Raw genomic sequence first — 14666 nt, forward strand, 5'->3', positions numbered from 1 at the left:
AATTAAATACATCTTGAATACATTCTTGCTTGCTATCTCAGCCCACAAGGGTTAAACAATATCATTCTACTCTGTAGAATGATACTAGAGTAGAATCTACTGTACTGTATATTGAATAGACAGATGACTCATCATGTCACTATAGTCGGGTCGGGTGTACAGTACCGCAACTAGTGTAGCATTCTTTACTATTTATAGTGACTTCTGTAAGATAATATGTGTTGAAAGGCGCTGTGATGTTGTGGAGCAGACAGAGAACAATATGATTCACTTATCATCATACCATACAATTAATGAAAATGTAATGTATTGTATATAGCCATACAAATATAACCGAAAGACACTAAGAGGCCTGCATGTTGCAAATATTGTTAGTCATGTTGTAAGTTTTGCATGTATTTGGCTGCGGACCCCCATCCCCATTTTGTGCCAGAGACCTCGAGAATCAAAGATCTGAGTTCACAACAATTTACACCACAATGTGTCGTATTGTCTCTTTATTGTTAATGGCGTTTAATGTTTGTGTTGGCACCGTTTGTTTTACATCACCATTACATCACCTAATCAACAGGAGTTAGACTTTAATATATTAGTGCCCCTCACTTCACACAGGTGTGATTTTTGAATAGCTTAAAATGATTGTGATTGTGTATAATATTAACAAATTTAGCTGGGTTAGGCTATAGCTGGCATGCTGCGATTTGTGACTGTGGCACAAATCAGTCCACAAGTCTTAATTGAGTCAATATTTAGATAGACCTTTTATAGATCCTGTGGGGGAATCTGTTGTCATAGCAGCACCACAGTCTGGTGAACATGACTGATAATCTCTGATATGTCTCTGTTCTATGTAAAGAGTATTGTGACAACTTATGATTCAGCCCTATAATAATAACATTGTATTGAATTGAATTAGAGAGAGGCCAGGATGAATGATGAGAGGGCAGTAAGACGAAGAAGGGATGTAGCATAGGAAGTGAGGAAGGTTGGATTAGAAGCATTGTTAGAAACAAAATCATATCTCTTCTGCTTTGTGTTGCTTGTTTAGCAATACATCTTCAGACATGCATTCACCGTGAATGTATGTCTGAAGATGTATTGCTAAACAAGCAACACAAAGCATTCACCAACAAAGCCCATTGGCTTGTGCCATGTAAAGAATATAGACTAGATTTTGGTAGCAGTGTAAGAAATAACTCTATGATGTAACCACTATTGGTTTACCAGGATGCCCAGGGGTCTGTGCTTGGCCCCCTCCTTTTTCCCCTCTACACCAAAAAGCTCACAACGCGATACATTGTGAGTTTGTAGATCTGCTATTGTTCCTGAATGCTCACCTGCCCACAATATGGACACTAGCTAGGTTTCAAATTATGTGGTTAAATGACGAGACCTCCCATGTCCAGAGAGACCATGGGTATATCCATCATTCTGCCTAACAAGGTTTGTGTATCCTGATATCCTCTCCTCTCTACGTTCTTCTCCTCTCCTCCTCTGCTCCAAAACATATTAGATTGCCCTTCTCTCCATCAATTACCACATTTCTCCCCTGTCCTTCCAGGGCTCATCTAACCAGGCCAGTAATTCAATCAGAACCTGTGGAAGTACATTGTTTTACCATCACCATTGCTATAACTAACAAAAAAAGAAAATCATGATTCTGTAATTCGTTGTTTTGAATGATGATGTTTGCATTATCATTAAATAAATCTTAAAAAAAAAAGAATCAGAATCAACTCTATTGTCACATCAGAAGATTAAAGGTGTAAAGGAGTGGGTGAAAGTCTTAGGGAATGTTTGCACTGTTTTTGTCGTCATATTGTGCAGGTGCAGAACAACATACTAAGGTAGACCACATATTTTACCTGAAGACGGATAATTGTATTAGCCTTTCTTAAGTATGTAAGTTGCTTATTGTCGTTATTGGCCAAGGACGAGGACGTCTATCCCCTTTTCAAGCTGAATAGTTACAAGCATGATTCTCCATTTCTGCGTGCATTTCCAAAAGTAACTACTTTATACTTGGTGACAGTTCTCACTTTTAGCTGACTCTGACTCATGACATGCGTGGAACACAAATTACATTCTATCCTTACAGTGTGGTTTTGATCTCATACAGTTATTGCACAATGTAGGTCTGCATTCTAGGCCAATGCTCTTCTCCACATGGAATATTAGAACAACTGCAGTCGTGGAATAAACGTAGCCGACATTTACCAAATATGTTGTCATAATGCAGCATAACCCGCTGCTTCCCCAAACACAGATATGTCACCTGTCATCAGAAAGTCTGAAAAAAGTGTAACTGCAATCTTGGAGGTTATTGTTGCCATGACAAAGGGACCTAGAAGACTGATCCCCCTGTCCTGATTCGATCATAATGCTATTGTGAACAGGAAGCTACTCACCTCAAATCTTATTTCAACATCAACATGTGCCAGTGATAACCATATCAATCTCCAGCATGGGGTCTCTGTCTCTCTACCCAGCAGGGAACAGTATAGAGCTGAAACAGGACCCTCTTCTACTCTGGATTTGAACTCAGTTTCTTGCGCTAGTGCTGACATTTTTACCATTGAGCTAATGGATCCTGCCTGCTTGCTCAGGCCGATGAATTGAATCTTGACCATCAAGTCACATTTTTTATCAGATCCTATGTCTGGGTGAGACATGACCTTTTGTATAAGTTATATTGTATTACTCTACCATACAGATTGGACAAAATTACATTTCATTCATTAAAAAAAAAGTGTGGTTCATAGTATGAACAACACTTTTTAATGCTAGGGTATGAACTTCATACCCTAGTAATATGATGCATGTCTGGGGGAACATGATGACAATGTTTTGAGGTTGTGTGTGCGTATGAAAAGTCGGGAAATCAGGGAAATGGATTTAAAAAAAATTATAAGATATGTTTGGGCCTTTTTGCCCTTATTTGTATACTATAGTACAGGGGAGACTGACAAGAAACGGGGAGAGACACATAAAGCATCATCATCGGGTGCAGAAATCAAACCTGTGCCTCGCTGTCAGCTGCATTAGGTGGTAGCCTCGGTCCCAGGTGGTATGTATGTGCCTTAACCACTAGGCCATCCATCAGCTTCAGCATGCCAGGGGTGAAAGGGATTTAATAAATAAGTGTAATTTCATCATTAACTTGTTATTCTTCATTCTTGTGTGTACGGTACTTTCCTTTGGCATGCAGGGTCTGTTAAGCTCAGACAAACGGAGACAATACCGGCTTTAATCTTTTATATTGTTATATCTTTCATGCATTACAAGGAGCTTTATGGAATAGATTGATATGTTGCGGTTCATAAAAGTGTTTTCATATGCAGGATTCTTGCACTCTGTACACACACACACACACACACACACACACACACTACACATACACACACGTCCATCTTCATTAGCAGGGATAGTATACATGGGTCCACATATCCTCCCCTCAGCTTTGGTGAGGAAAGCTTCCCATTCTCCCTTCCCCCTAACATCCCTGTCTCTGTTATTATATTGTGATGATGAAGATGGGCCAGTCAATGTCACTGCTCTCTATAACCACTGACACCAGCTGGGAGCACTCCCTCCCATTCTAGCATCACAGACACATGCAGACCCACTCCCTGCAGTGTCCCCTGTGACAAATTGGGGGTGTGGGTCTCCTTTTCTCTGGAGCCCAACCCCCATAACCACAACCATCCCCCCATAATATAGTATCAGCCAGAATAGTGATGTGTGGCGAAGAACAGTCAGGCAGGCAGGTGTACTAGTGGTGCTGGTGTATTTTGGTCGAGTTGTCCCCCTGAGTGAGTGCAGGTGCACGTGTGTTTGTGTGTATTCAAGTGAAAGACAACAAGTTGTGACGTCGTCGTGTCTCAATGGCTCAGCGTGTGAAAACAGATGTTCGGCGGCGAAGGGAGAGAGGCACACACCGACACACGCGCAAATACATGACAGACACGTCCGCATACACATTTTTCTCGCCTTCATTCAGTTTCTCCTCATTAAAAAAATAGGTTGAGGAGGTTCTATTTTTAGAGAGAGAGAGAGAGAGAGAGAGGGCGGGAGAGAGAGATACTGAGACAGTGAGAGTGAGCGAGAGATACGTCATTTGACTTGGCACCGGGGCTAGCCCCTCCACGCTGCAGACGCGCGGCGGACGTTTCGGGGGTACACAGACGGACAGTGCGTGGCTTGTGTAGTCGTCGGGGACAGAACGCCAGTGTTGGGAAGAAAGACACGTCCAAACTGTCAACAGCCTGCTGCAGCCTGGCTGGAAGTGGAAGTCTCTCTGTCCTCCTCCTAGACCGAATGCTGGGCGACAGGAGAGCGGAACATCATGGAGGCTTTGGTGGAAGGAGGGACCCCTTCTCCCACCCGGAATGACGAGCAGCCCTCTACAATACGACAGGTACGTGTGTGTGTGTGTGTGTGTGTGTGTGTGTGTGTATGTGTGTGTGCGCGCGCGCGCGTTTACGTTTACGGTCAACTGCCTGGCTCGTCACCAGACACTACACTAATTAGACTACAGGTCGATGCAGCTTAGGACCTTGTAGATTATTATACCATGCTGCAAAGTGTCCCGTTCAGTGGCGAACTGTTAATTGTGATGTTGCTGCTGAGTGTTTGTTAACGAATTTATAATTATAAATTAAGACCTGTCGTCTGACAATTCAGACTGGCGCTCTTTTCACATTAGATAGGTTGGCTATAGTAGAAGGCTAGCTGTCAACTTGGTCAAGGCTTTATTTATTTATTTGTTTTAACTGCCCCATATCTTGGCAATATAGCCTACATAATGCTATAGACAACATGTGAAACAATATTTGTGACATCATCTGTCTCAACTTTCTCCAAACAGCAGCTCTGTGCTGTTCCTCCTCGAAGCCTTTGGCTTGTTGAGTCATATTTTAGGGAGTCAATGCGGGTGACCTTCGCTGATAGAAATGCACGCTGCCCTTTCCGTCACATACTGTACATGTTTGCGTGTTGCGTCACGTTATGTGGTAAAAAAGGACCACTTTTCAACCTGTTCTCTGTCCACTCCTCACTAATGTTCATGATAAAATACCACAATTCATTTCTACTCAGTTTGTGTCTCATAGGAGGGCTGGTGGGCAGTTCAGAAACTGATCCACCTGTGACATCATCGTTAGGCAGATTTTTTGCAGATTCTTTTCATATTTGGCCTACATTTTTATTATCGTAAGAATGATGGCTTCCATTTTCGCATTGCATCTTTTCAGGAATAGAAAACCTGCAGTTTCTATAGCTTGGATTCCCCATCGATGATGGTGGTTTCTGAACTGACACACAGAAAAAATGAGGACCAACTATATGAAGATAGGTTGAAAAGTGGTGAAGTGGTCCTTTCATACTGCCTTCCAAACTGATGCCTATGTGCAAAACGGGTCAGTGTCTGTGTGTGTGTCACTATCCCCAGGAGAGTTATTTAATTTGTTTTGCCCTCCCGTGTTTACTCGTCTGGCTTTTCATTTCATTCACACAGCCTCCGTGCGATATGAACACTGCGGCGTGTCCTAGTGGCTTTTAAGGTTAAGTGTTTCCAAGCGCTCTGTTATGTGCTGGGAATTCAGTCACCATGAATGGCTAGATCACTGTGTGTGCGTGTGCGCGCGTGCGTGGCTCCACTAGGCAAGATTATTTAGTCTACATCCACTAGTCTTATTTGACAGTTGAAGATAGATGGTGGTGTAGTGAGGTTTTAAAGGCAAAGTTTATAGGCATGCAGTCATCATTAAATGTCATTACTAACCATTTTGAATGAGGCCAAGTGTTCCCCTGAGCGGTGCAATTCAGCACAGAGGATTGGAGAAACTGGACTGGAACGTTGAAGTATTTGCTGCTCCGAGTTGATCTTTTGGTAATTAGATCTGATGTAGATCTGATTTGTTTACGCTTGGAGGACTAGCAGCTAGAGCTGCTAAGGGGAGACTCGCACTGCTGCTGTTTCTGTTACAGTTGTGCTGTTTTCTATGGGCTGCACAGTGCAAGTGCACACAAACTGTTTTGTGGAATGTCCTTTTCGAATAGGCCAACCAAAAATGTAAAAAGAACCACCGCTGAGTGAGGTGCTGGAGTCACAAGGGGAAAATGAGAAATGTCACTTTTTGATTATGCCTGAAGAAGGTCAGTAGACCGAAAGCTTGCTAAATAAATACATTGATTGTGCACAGATCTGAGTGTGCAGAGCTTCCCGTTATTTTTCTTAATAGGCCAACCAACAAATTTGTCCTGTACAGAGTTATCTTCTTCCCAACATCATAGATCGATCCGGGTCATAGAATGAATCGGATTACTGCTGTGTGTGTGTGTGTGTGTGTGTGTGTGTGTGTAGGGCAGTGTGGTCCGGGGACACCCAGGGGTTCTTGTGGTGGTCCCCAGCAACAGTATCACAATGTTAACCACTTGATCCATTTATACGCTGGCTATTAAAAAATAGCAGATCTACAAGCGCACAGCGTGTCAGCATACATCTTCTCTTCTGGGGGTCACTGGTCAGTCTGGCACAAAACCTTTTCAGATGGGGGTCCGCCAAATACATATCAAATTTGGGGTCCTTGACATGAACAAGTTTGAGAACCACTGGTTTACTGTACCATCTCCAGCAGTATGATGTTCCAAGCTTGCACTCGTCATCAGACTCCTCAATCTCAGTCTGATGAACAAACTACACAGCACTTATATTTCATTAAGACCTGAGGTAGATTCTACAAATAACGAAAAAAGTACAAAGACATGCACATCCAACCCAAACTTGGGCAGGTGCCGAGCGGTGAGTATTATACACAGATAAGAAAATAAAGATACTCGCACACTGTGGGCTCCGATGCTAGTCAAGTGCCTTTATTTGCACAAAAAAGCTGACCGTGACGTTTCGAGTGCAAAGCTCTTCCTCAGACAATTCTTCTACATTCATTCTACAAATGACTAGTTCTCAAATGTTTTTTGTGCCGAAGACCTCCAAATTTAACAGGTGTATATATCGCCACTGAAAATGTTCTGTTCCAAGCACTGCAGCAGGGACCCCCAGAAGAGAAGATGTGTGTTCTACTTCTAATAATCTAAATTATTCAAATAATTATATACAGATGTACACGCTCGCCGATGCGCTATGAGCTTGTACATCTGGTAACGCTGAAGTCTAAAATGATTTGTGGTTTTCACGGGTTAATATACCCAGTATGCCAATATGCCATTCAGGTGACTTAGGACTCATGGACTAACTCAGGGGGTGGAGATGATACTAGTGTAGATGAAGACTCATGGAGACAGACAGTGACCGTAGGAAGGCTCATAGAGTGTCAGGGAACAGAGGTAGACTCAGATGTCCACTGAGCACGTGGTAAACACATCCATGTGTTACTGTTGAATAGAGAGAACACACACACACACACACACACACACACACACACACACACACACACACACACACACACATTTGAAATGTTTATTTATGTCCACATACAGGACAGTACAGGAATAACTTGTTACGAACCACGGTCCTTTTGATTATTTGTTATTTGTTTAAGTATAATTATTATTTATGGTGACTATTAAATAAGTTTGGTATTTGTTATGATGTTTTATGGCATGTGACAAGTTGTCTTTCTTTTGCTACAGTACTCAAGTGAATTGACAGACATGGTTCTGAGTGACAGGTCCCTGATTGGACCTGCCCCCTCTGTTCCTTATTGGTTCTCCCTGACAACACCAGTTTCCTGTTGGATGGGCACTCTTCCTGTCTCTGTATAAAGTGTCAGTTGAACTCTTGCTCTGGAGGGGACGACAGCATTCAGCAGCAGAGACTCGATCCCTCTAGTCCTCTCTTGTGCCTGCCTTATTATTTTGTTTGTTTTGTTTCTGGTTCGTTATGCGGTAAGTTATGATTTGCTTTGTTTAGCCCAGTTTTGTTTGAAGTAATCTTTAAGTTGCCTGTGAGTCTGTAAGCTATGATTTATCCTTGTTACTAAGAAGCCCGGTTCCTACTTTCTCCATGTAGGGATGCCAGGTCTTTTCTTTTGTTAACTTAATGTAATTTTGGTTAGTTAGGGTAGTTAGGGATTTAGAATTGTAATTTTGTTTAACATTCTGCTAGGGCCTTTAGGTAGGGGTAAACTTTTGATTTCTAGTTAGATTCGTTTTGTTAGAAAGCAAAAAAATTGGAGAATTGTGAACCAGAATTGTACAAATTGTCTCTGCAACTGAAAGAAAAGAGCCGCTCCAAATAAATTGAAGTTCTTTTCACCCTGTTTCCTCTCAAATTGTGTCATGTCCCTTCACCCTAGACGAAGGTCCATAACACTTGTATAAAGGACATAAACACTGCCAGTGCAGTTTGACAGTGGGAGAGCAGCCAGTTACAACGTGCATGGACGGCAAAGCATCTTTACATACAGTACAGCTGACATGTCGGACACAGGGCAGCAGACATAAATCATGGATAAAGGAAACAACGCCTCCTCCAAATTGAGCGGCTTCCTATAATGGCTGAAACTGAGCAATACCTCGCTAACTGCTTGGCTCTCCTTTTGGAAAGGCCGGCCATTTGTAAGCCCCTCACAACCAACTTATGCACATTTGCAACAATGACATCAGGGGTGTTAGCTGAAATGTTAGAGAACACAGAATCATCATTACACAGGTTAAACATCCTCGGCTTCACAGTAGAATGCTTATGAAGCATGATGGAGGACCTGAAAATGGAAGAGATGTCTTTCGATATCAAATCCACTATTCTGTCATGCCTACTTATGTAATGCCCCTGTAAACATGGCAACCATTTGCTATTTGTTCATGGCCATGATGGATACAGTGAGGAACATGATTGCCTGGAAACCAGGTGGAGACGCAGAGATTATACTGTAGCAACAAAAACCGAAAGAGACAAATGCACACTCCCATGGCCAGGCGGGCACACACTCACAGACATACTCAGTCATACGATCACATATTGAGAGGCTCATGAAACCTGACCCGTACACACAAAACGGAAGCCCTCTACAGTATGTGTGTTTATTTCCAATCCCTTGCTGGCTGTGAAGTGGAGCGATTAACATGCTGCTGGTGATGGACAGACATACTGTAGGCTGGTGTCAGGATGTCGACATGCAGGATGCCCCCCCCCCTTCCCACAGTGAAGGACATCTGCCTCTGGTCGACGGAAGGTCGGATTGTGAGAACTGGGCCAGACAACAGTATCATGTGAGATGGAGAAAGAGATGAGAGGGTTTGTTTAAGAAGAAAGATAACGATGGAGAGAGAGAGAGTTATGAGAAGAGGCCATTAACCCATTTTGGGCGGGAACCCCTTTTGGTGTTAGCATCATGTTATGCTTTAGCTATTGAAAAATAGCAGATCTACAAGCTCATAGCGGGCCACCGAGTGGCGCGCTACGAGCTTGTAGGTCTGCTATTTTTGAAAAACCGACAAAACAGACATTTTTAGAATCTGATCTCGGGTGCAGAGATAGAATTATAGATGGAAAGCTTATTGCTTAAAGATAACTTCTAGGTTGTTGTTGATGCAGCGGTCACCATGGTAGCACAGTGTTGTGTCTAAGTGATGTGGCGTGGAGGTGAAAGCCTAATTTATACTCCATCAAACCATGTGTAAATTAGGCTTAATTGGGAAACAGAGTTTGTTGACGGAGCACACACACACACAAGCACTCCACACATGATGAGACATCCATCGCAACTTCCCAGTAGATTACCAGCCCCAATAGTACATTACCAGCCTCTCATTTTTCTAGTTGCCGTTGGGATTTAAAAGAAAAAGAAAAAAGAGAACCTCCCATTGTAAATTATACTGTAGATAATTGTGCCGCTATCAGATACATTGTGCATTGTTGACTATGTCATAATTATGCATGTTGGGCCATTTGTATCGAGTTAAGCAGGCACAGCACATGTGGCGGAACAGCACGACTCATTAACATGGTGTATATAGATTGCATGTGGCTTAGCGTGTGATAGTTAACATGCTGTACCAGTATGTGTACAGCTGGTTATTGCATGTCTGTCATGTGGCATGTGCTTGTGTTTATGTCGATGTTTGTGTATGTTGTTTAATAACCTGTGTGGTCAGCCTTTTGCTTTTGACTTGGCTGTTTCACTGACAAATCCTTCAACAGTTTTGATCTCAAGTATGACTAATGGGGTACAAACGCACACACACACACACACACACACACACACACACACACACACACAGGTAGAGCGATACCTCAATTCACTAATGGAAGCAGGTTCAGTGATGATGGGTTAAATTAAATTCCACAAGCCTTTAGTCCATTATCTATCTATAGTCAGAAAGCGACCCTTCCTCCTCTTCTTCTTCTTCCTCCTCCTCCTCGCATAGGACATGACTAAGCATTTTCTCAGCAGAATGTGCTTGAGAATATGTAAGGTGCGTGCACGTTTTCATTCAAGATGTTCCCAGACAGTGTTTCTTGTAATTGTGCACAAGTTTAGAGAGTCCTATAGGTGGGGGGACAGTTTATCAGGAAGGATAACCTGTTTCATAATAAGGCTCATATTATGGTTAACCACTATGTCGCTATTCTGGGTGAAAGTTTGGTGAAAATAGATCACAACGTGTTGCAAGATCTGTTGTAGATCTGTTATATTCGGCAAAGATATTTAGCGTAGAGCAAAAACAGGAGGGGCTGGTATTGAGCCATTTAAACACTGAGCCTTTGCAACTTGCAACTAAGTGCGCTGCCCTCTTCCAATCTTCTTTACAGCCATGCATTTATTTATTCCCCTTCAGGAATGTAGAGTGTTGCACAGCACAGTCTGCTGTGCCAGTCAGTGGGGTAGCGGTTATTAAAATACTCCCAGTCCAAGACTTACACAGAGCTGAGTGTTGTAGACCTGCTGGCTTACCATGGCATCCTGCCAGGACCTACTTCCTGTGTCTTCACACACTGTCTCCCTCTCATCTTTCCTCCTGGCTGGCTGGCACAATTAATTTTCCCCCAAGGAAAGTAATGTTGCACTTGCTATAGAGTATACACAGTGGTTCTCAAACATTTTCATGTCAAGGATTCCCAAATTGATGTATTCTCCGTCTGGAAATAGTTTGTGCCAGGGATCTCCACAAAAGAAGAGTTGTCAACGTTTTCCTGCATGTCCCCGGACCCCACTTTGAGAAGAGTGCTACAGTATAGACTACTAAAGAATGACTCTCTGAGACATCACTCTCCTAGAAATATTCAATTTCCAACTGGCCATTCGGTTCCACAAACAGTCAGGAATATCTATCTATAAATGCACCATGTCTCTGTACGTCTGTCTGTACGTGTCCATTCATCCATCTTCAACTGCTTATCCGTAGTCAGGTCGCGGGGGCAACAGCTCCAACAGAGTGCTCCAGACGTCCCCCTCCAGAGCAACATTAGTGACTTCCTCCTGGGGGATCCGAGACGTTCCAAGGCCAGTGAGTAGATGCGGGAGCGGAGCAGGGGGGAGACATGTGAGAATTTTGGCTGGTTGAAGACCAAGCGAGCTGCTGCATCTTGGATCAGCTGGAGAGGCTTAAGTGCACATGCTGGTAGGCCAGTAAGGAGGGAGTTACAATAGTCGAGTTTTGACAAGACTGTTGTCTGGATTAGGAGCTGGGCTGATTCCTGGGTGAGGAACGGTCTAATTCGTCGTATGTTATAGAGTGTGAACCTACATGATCGAGTGACAGCTGTGATGTGAGCTTTGAAGGAGAGCTGACTGTCCAGGACAACACCAAGATTCCTGGCTGTTGGGACAGACGTTACCAGGGCGTTGTCTACGGAAATAGTTAGCTCCCGCATATGGCAGGACTTAGCTGGGAAGAAGAGGAGCTCAGTCTTGTCTGGGTTCAGCTTGAGGTGGTTGGAGGACATCCACTGTGAGATGTCAGCCAGGCATGCAGTGATGCGCTCTTCCACCTGAGTGGCAGAGGGGGGGAAGGATAGGAACAGTTGTGTGTCATCGGTGTAGCAGTGATAGGATATATTGTGAGCAGAGATGATAGTGCCAAGGGATTTAGTGTACAGTGAGAAAAGGAGGGGACCAAGTACAGATCCCTGTGGGACCCCAGTTTGGAGGGTTCGGGGGGATGATAACAGACCTTTCCAGGAAACCTGGTAGATCCGGTCGGTGAGGTAGGAGGAAAACCACTTTAGTGCCGTTCCACCGATGCCTAGCTCCGCTAGGGTGTCTAGGAGCAGCTGGTGGTTCACTGTGTCAAATGCTGCTGATAGGTCTAGGAGAATCAGTACTGCAGAGTGGGAAGCAGCTTGGGCAGCATGTAGTGCTTCTGTGACTGCCAGCAGGGCAGTTTCTGTGGGCCTTCTTGAATCCGGACTGGTTGGGATCCAGCAGGTTGTTCTGTGAGAGATGGAGAGAGAGCTGGTTGGAGACGACACGTTCAATGGTTTTAGAAATAAATGAAAGGAGTGATACCGGTCTGTAGTTCTTGACATCTGAGGGGTCAAGGGCTGGTTTTTTGAGGAGTGGTGTTACTCTGGCTGACTTCAGCTAACAAATAGCATACTGCCAGAAAGGTGATCCATGTTGATTTTCTTTTTACATTTTATATGTTTTACATGTATGTAAATATTAGCAGTTCCTTGTCATAGTGTGGGTCCCACTATGGCATGCTCAGCAGGTGTTGTTGTTGTTGGGTGGAGTCAACTTCATGGCCTTGAAAAAGTCCACCACCTGTTTGGGAACCTCGGCCAACACATTCTGAGCCAGCGCTTCTCGAGGGCCGTTCTGGAACTGTCTGAAGGGCACAAACTGAACGATGTCTCGCATCGCGCATTCGCCCGTCTGGGATCGCAGCCGACCATCGTCTCCGTCCAAGAACTCCATGGCGCTGAAGTCGGCTCCGCCCACCCCGACGATGATGACGGACATGGGCAGGCGCGCCGCGTTGACGATGGCACTGCGCGTTTGGTCCATGTCTGTGATCACTCCATCAGTTATGATGAGCAGAACAAAGTATTGTGATGCAGTGGTCTGCTGGAGGGCCTGTCTGGCGAAGGTGGCCACGTGGTTGATGATTGGAGAGAAGTTGGTCGGACCATAGAGCTTCACCTGGGGCAGACACACCCTGTAAGCCTCCACCACCCCTTCTACACCTGCACAGAATGGGTTCACTGGGTTGAAATTGAGGGGGAACTCATGAGAAACCTGCCATGAAGGAGGAATCTGGGCTCCAAATCCGAAGGCTGGGAACATCTTGTCACTGTCATAGTCCTGGATAACAGTGCCCACGGACCAGATAGCAGAAAGGTACTCATTGACACCCTGCGGGCTGATGTAGTGGAGAGACTGGGGGGTCCTGGGGTCCCCGTTGGAGCCGGTGAAGTCAATAGCCACAGTGAAGTTGAGCTGACAGCCTCCCATGATGTAATCCAGGAAGGTGTACTCCTTCACCACCTGGCATAGCTTCACGCTAACAACGCCAGAGTTTTTATAGCTCTTCTTCTTCTGTTTCTTTTTACTGTTGACGCATTCAAACTCCGCCGGAGAGGCTCTATCAGCTTTCTGCATTTGTTTCAGTGTGGTCTCGAAGGTGCCGATGAGGTCATGTGAGCCGTCCTTGTCGTAGTCGTAACACTCAACCTTTATTGGTTTGTCCATGTCTCCTCCACAGAGAGACTGCAGTTGGATTTTGAAAGGTTTCCACGTTGGATTCAGGTTGTTCTGTACCACCTCTGTTCTATGGGCCAGCTGCCATGCAGTTTCTGTCTGCTTGTAGAACTCCAGGTATGGGTCAGACTTGCCAAAGAAATCCTTGTTGTCAAGCTTCCTGGCTTCCACCTCAAAATTCACCACCCTGCTGTCATTTATTTCTTCAGCAATGATGGTGATGGTCCCCTTTCCAGCAGGTCTGTTGTTCTTCAGGACCAGCGGCCGGGTATATTTTTTACTGGACACCACCTGGCCCATGGTGCACTCCAGCTCGCCCAGGAAGTCATCGTCACTCAGGTCTATGGTCTTGTTGTCAATGTCGTAGAGGCCAAACTTCAACTTTTGGACGGTCTCAAAGTAGTAGTCAACCACAAACTTTTTGGCAAACTTTGGACTGAGGCAGTTCTGCACTTTCTCCGTTCGGCCCAGCTCATACCACTGTGACTGTGAGCTGCTGGTGAGCAACACACACAGGGGGTCGGACTTTGAGCCAATGTCTTTATCCAGCAGATTGTCACAGCTGACAGTCAGCTCCATCTTGGTCACACACTGGGCAGCCATGTCCGTCAGAGAAGTCTTTGTTACTTCGATCGTAACATACGCATAAATGAAGGCTAACGGACGGACTAACGACTATAGTTCAGAGACTTCCAGGCAGCCGAGAATGGTATGCCCATATTTGGGCATACCTGACACAGAACTCCAAATATATGTGTGTACGTCTGTAATCCATGTAACTCGAGAACCGTTAGCCCCACCTACTTCAACATTGACACACATTCCACACCCCCACAGGGAGTGCAGTGCCCGATGTCGAGTCCGTTGGATAGCCAGTTTTCCAGAACCATTACAAAAGCCTCTGTCCGGGCTCTGGACCTGATCACCCCTATATCTCCATATATGGAGCTGGCCTGTTCTCTTCTGACATAACACTTCATATTTGGGCATGCCTGACACATA

At 44.6% G+C, this 14666-nt stretch overlaps 1 protein-coding gene across 1 annotated transcript; it reads right to left on the bottom strand.

Moving 5' to 3' along the window:
• Nucleotides 1–12668: 12668 nt before the first annotated feature.
• LOC310875612 (copine-3-like) lies at nt 12669–14364 on the bottom strand (the record flags this gene model as incomplete). Its single annotated transcript, XM_083788901.1, has 1 exon — nt 12669–14364. The coding sequence occupies exon 1, from the start codon at nt 14265–14267 to the stop codon at nt 12669–12671; it is 1599 nt and encodes a 532-aa protein (XP_083645027.1). The 5' UTR covers nt 14268–14364.
• Nucleotides 14365–14666: the final 302 nt, after the last annotated feature.

This window comes from Protomyctophum parallelum (genome assembly GCF_964188405.1).
Source record: "Protomyctophum parallelum genome assembly, chromosome: 18".
Classification (NCBI taxonomy): domain Eukaryota; kingdom Metazoa; phylum Chordata; class Actinopteri; order Myctophiformes; family Myctophidae; genus Protomyctophum; species Protomyctophum parallelum.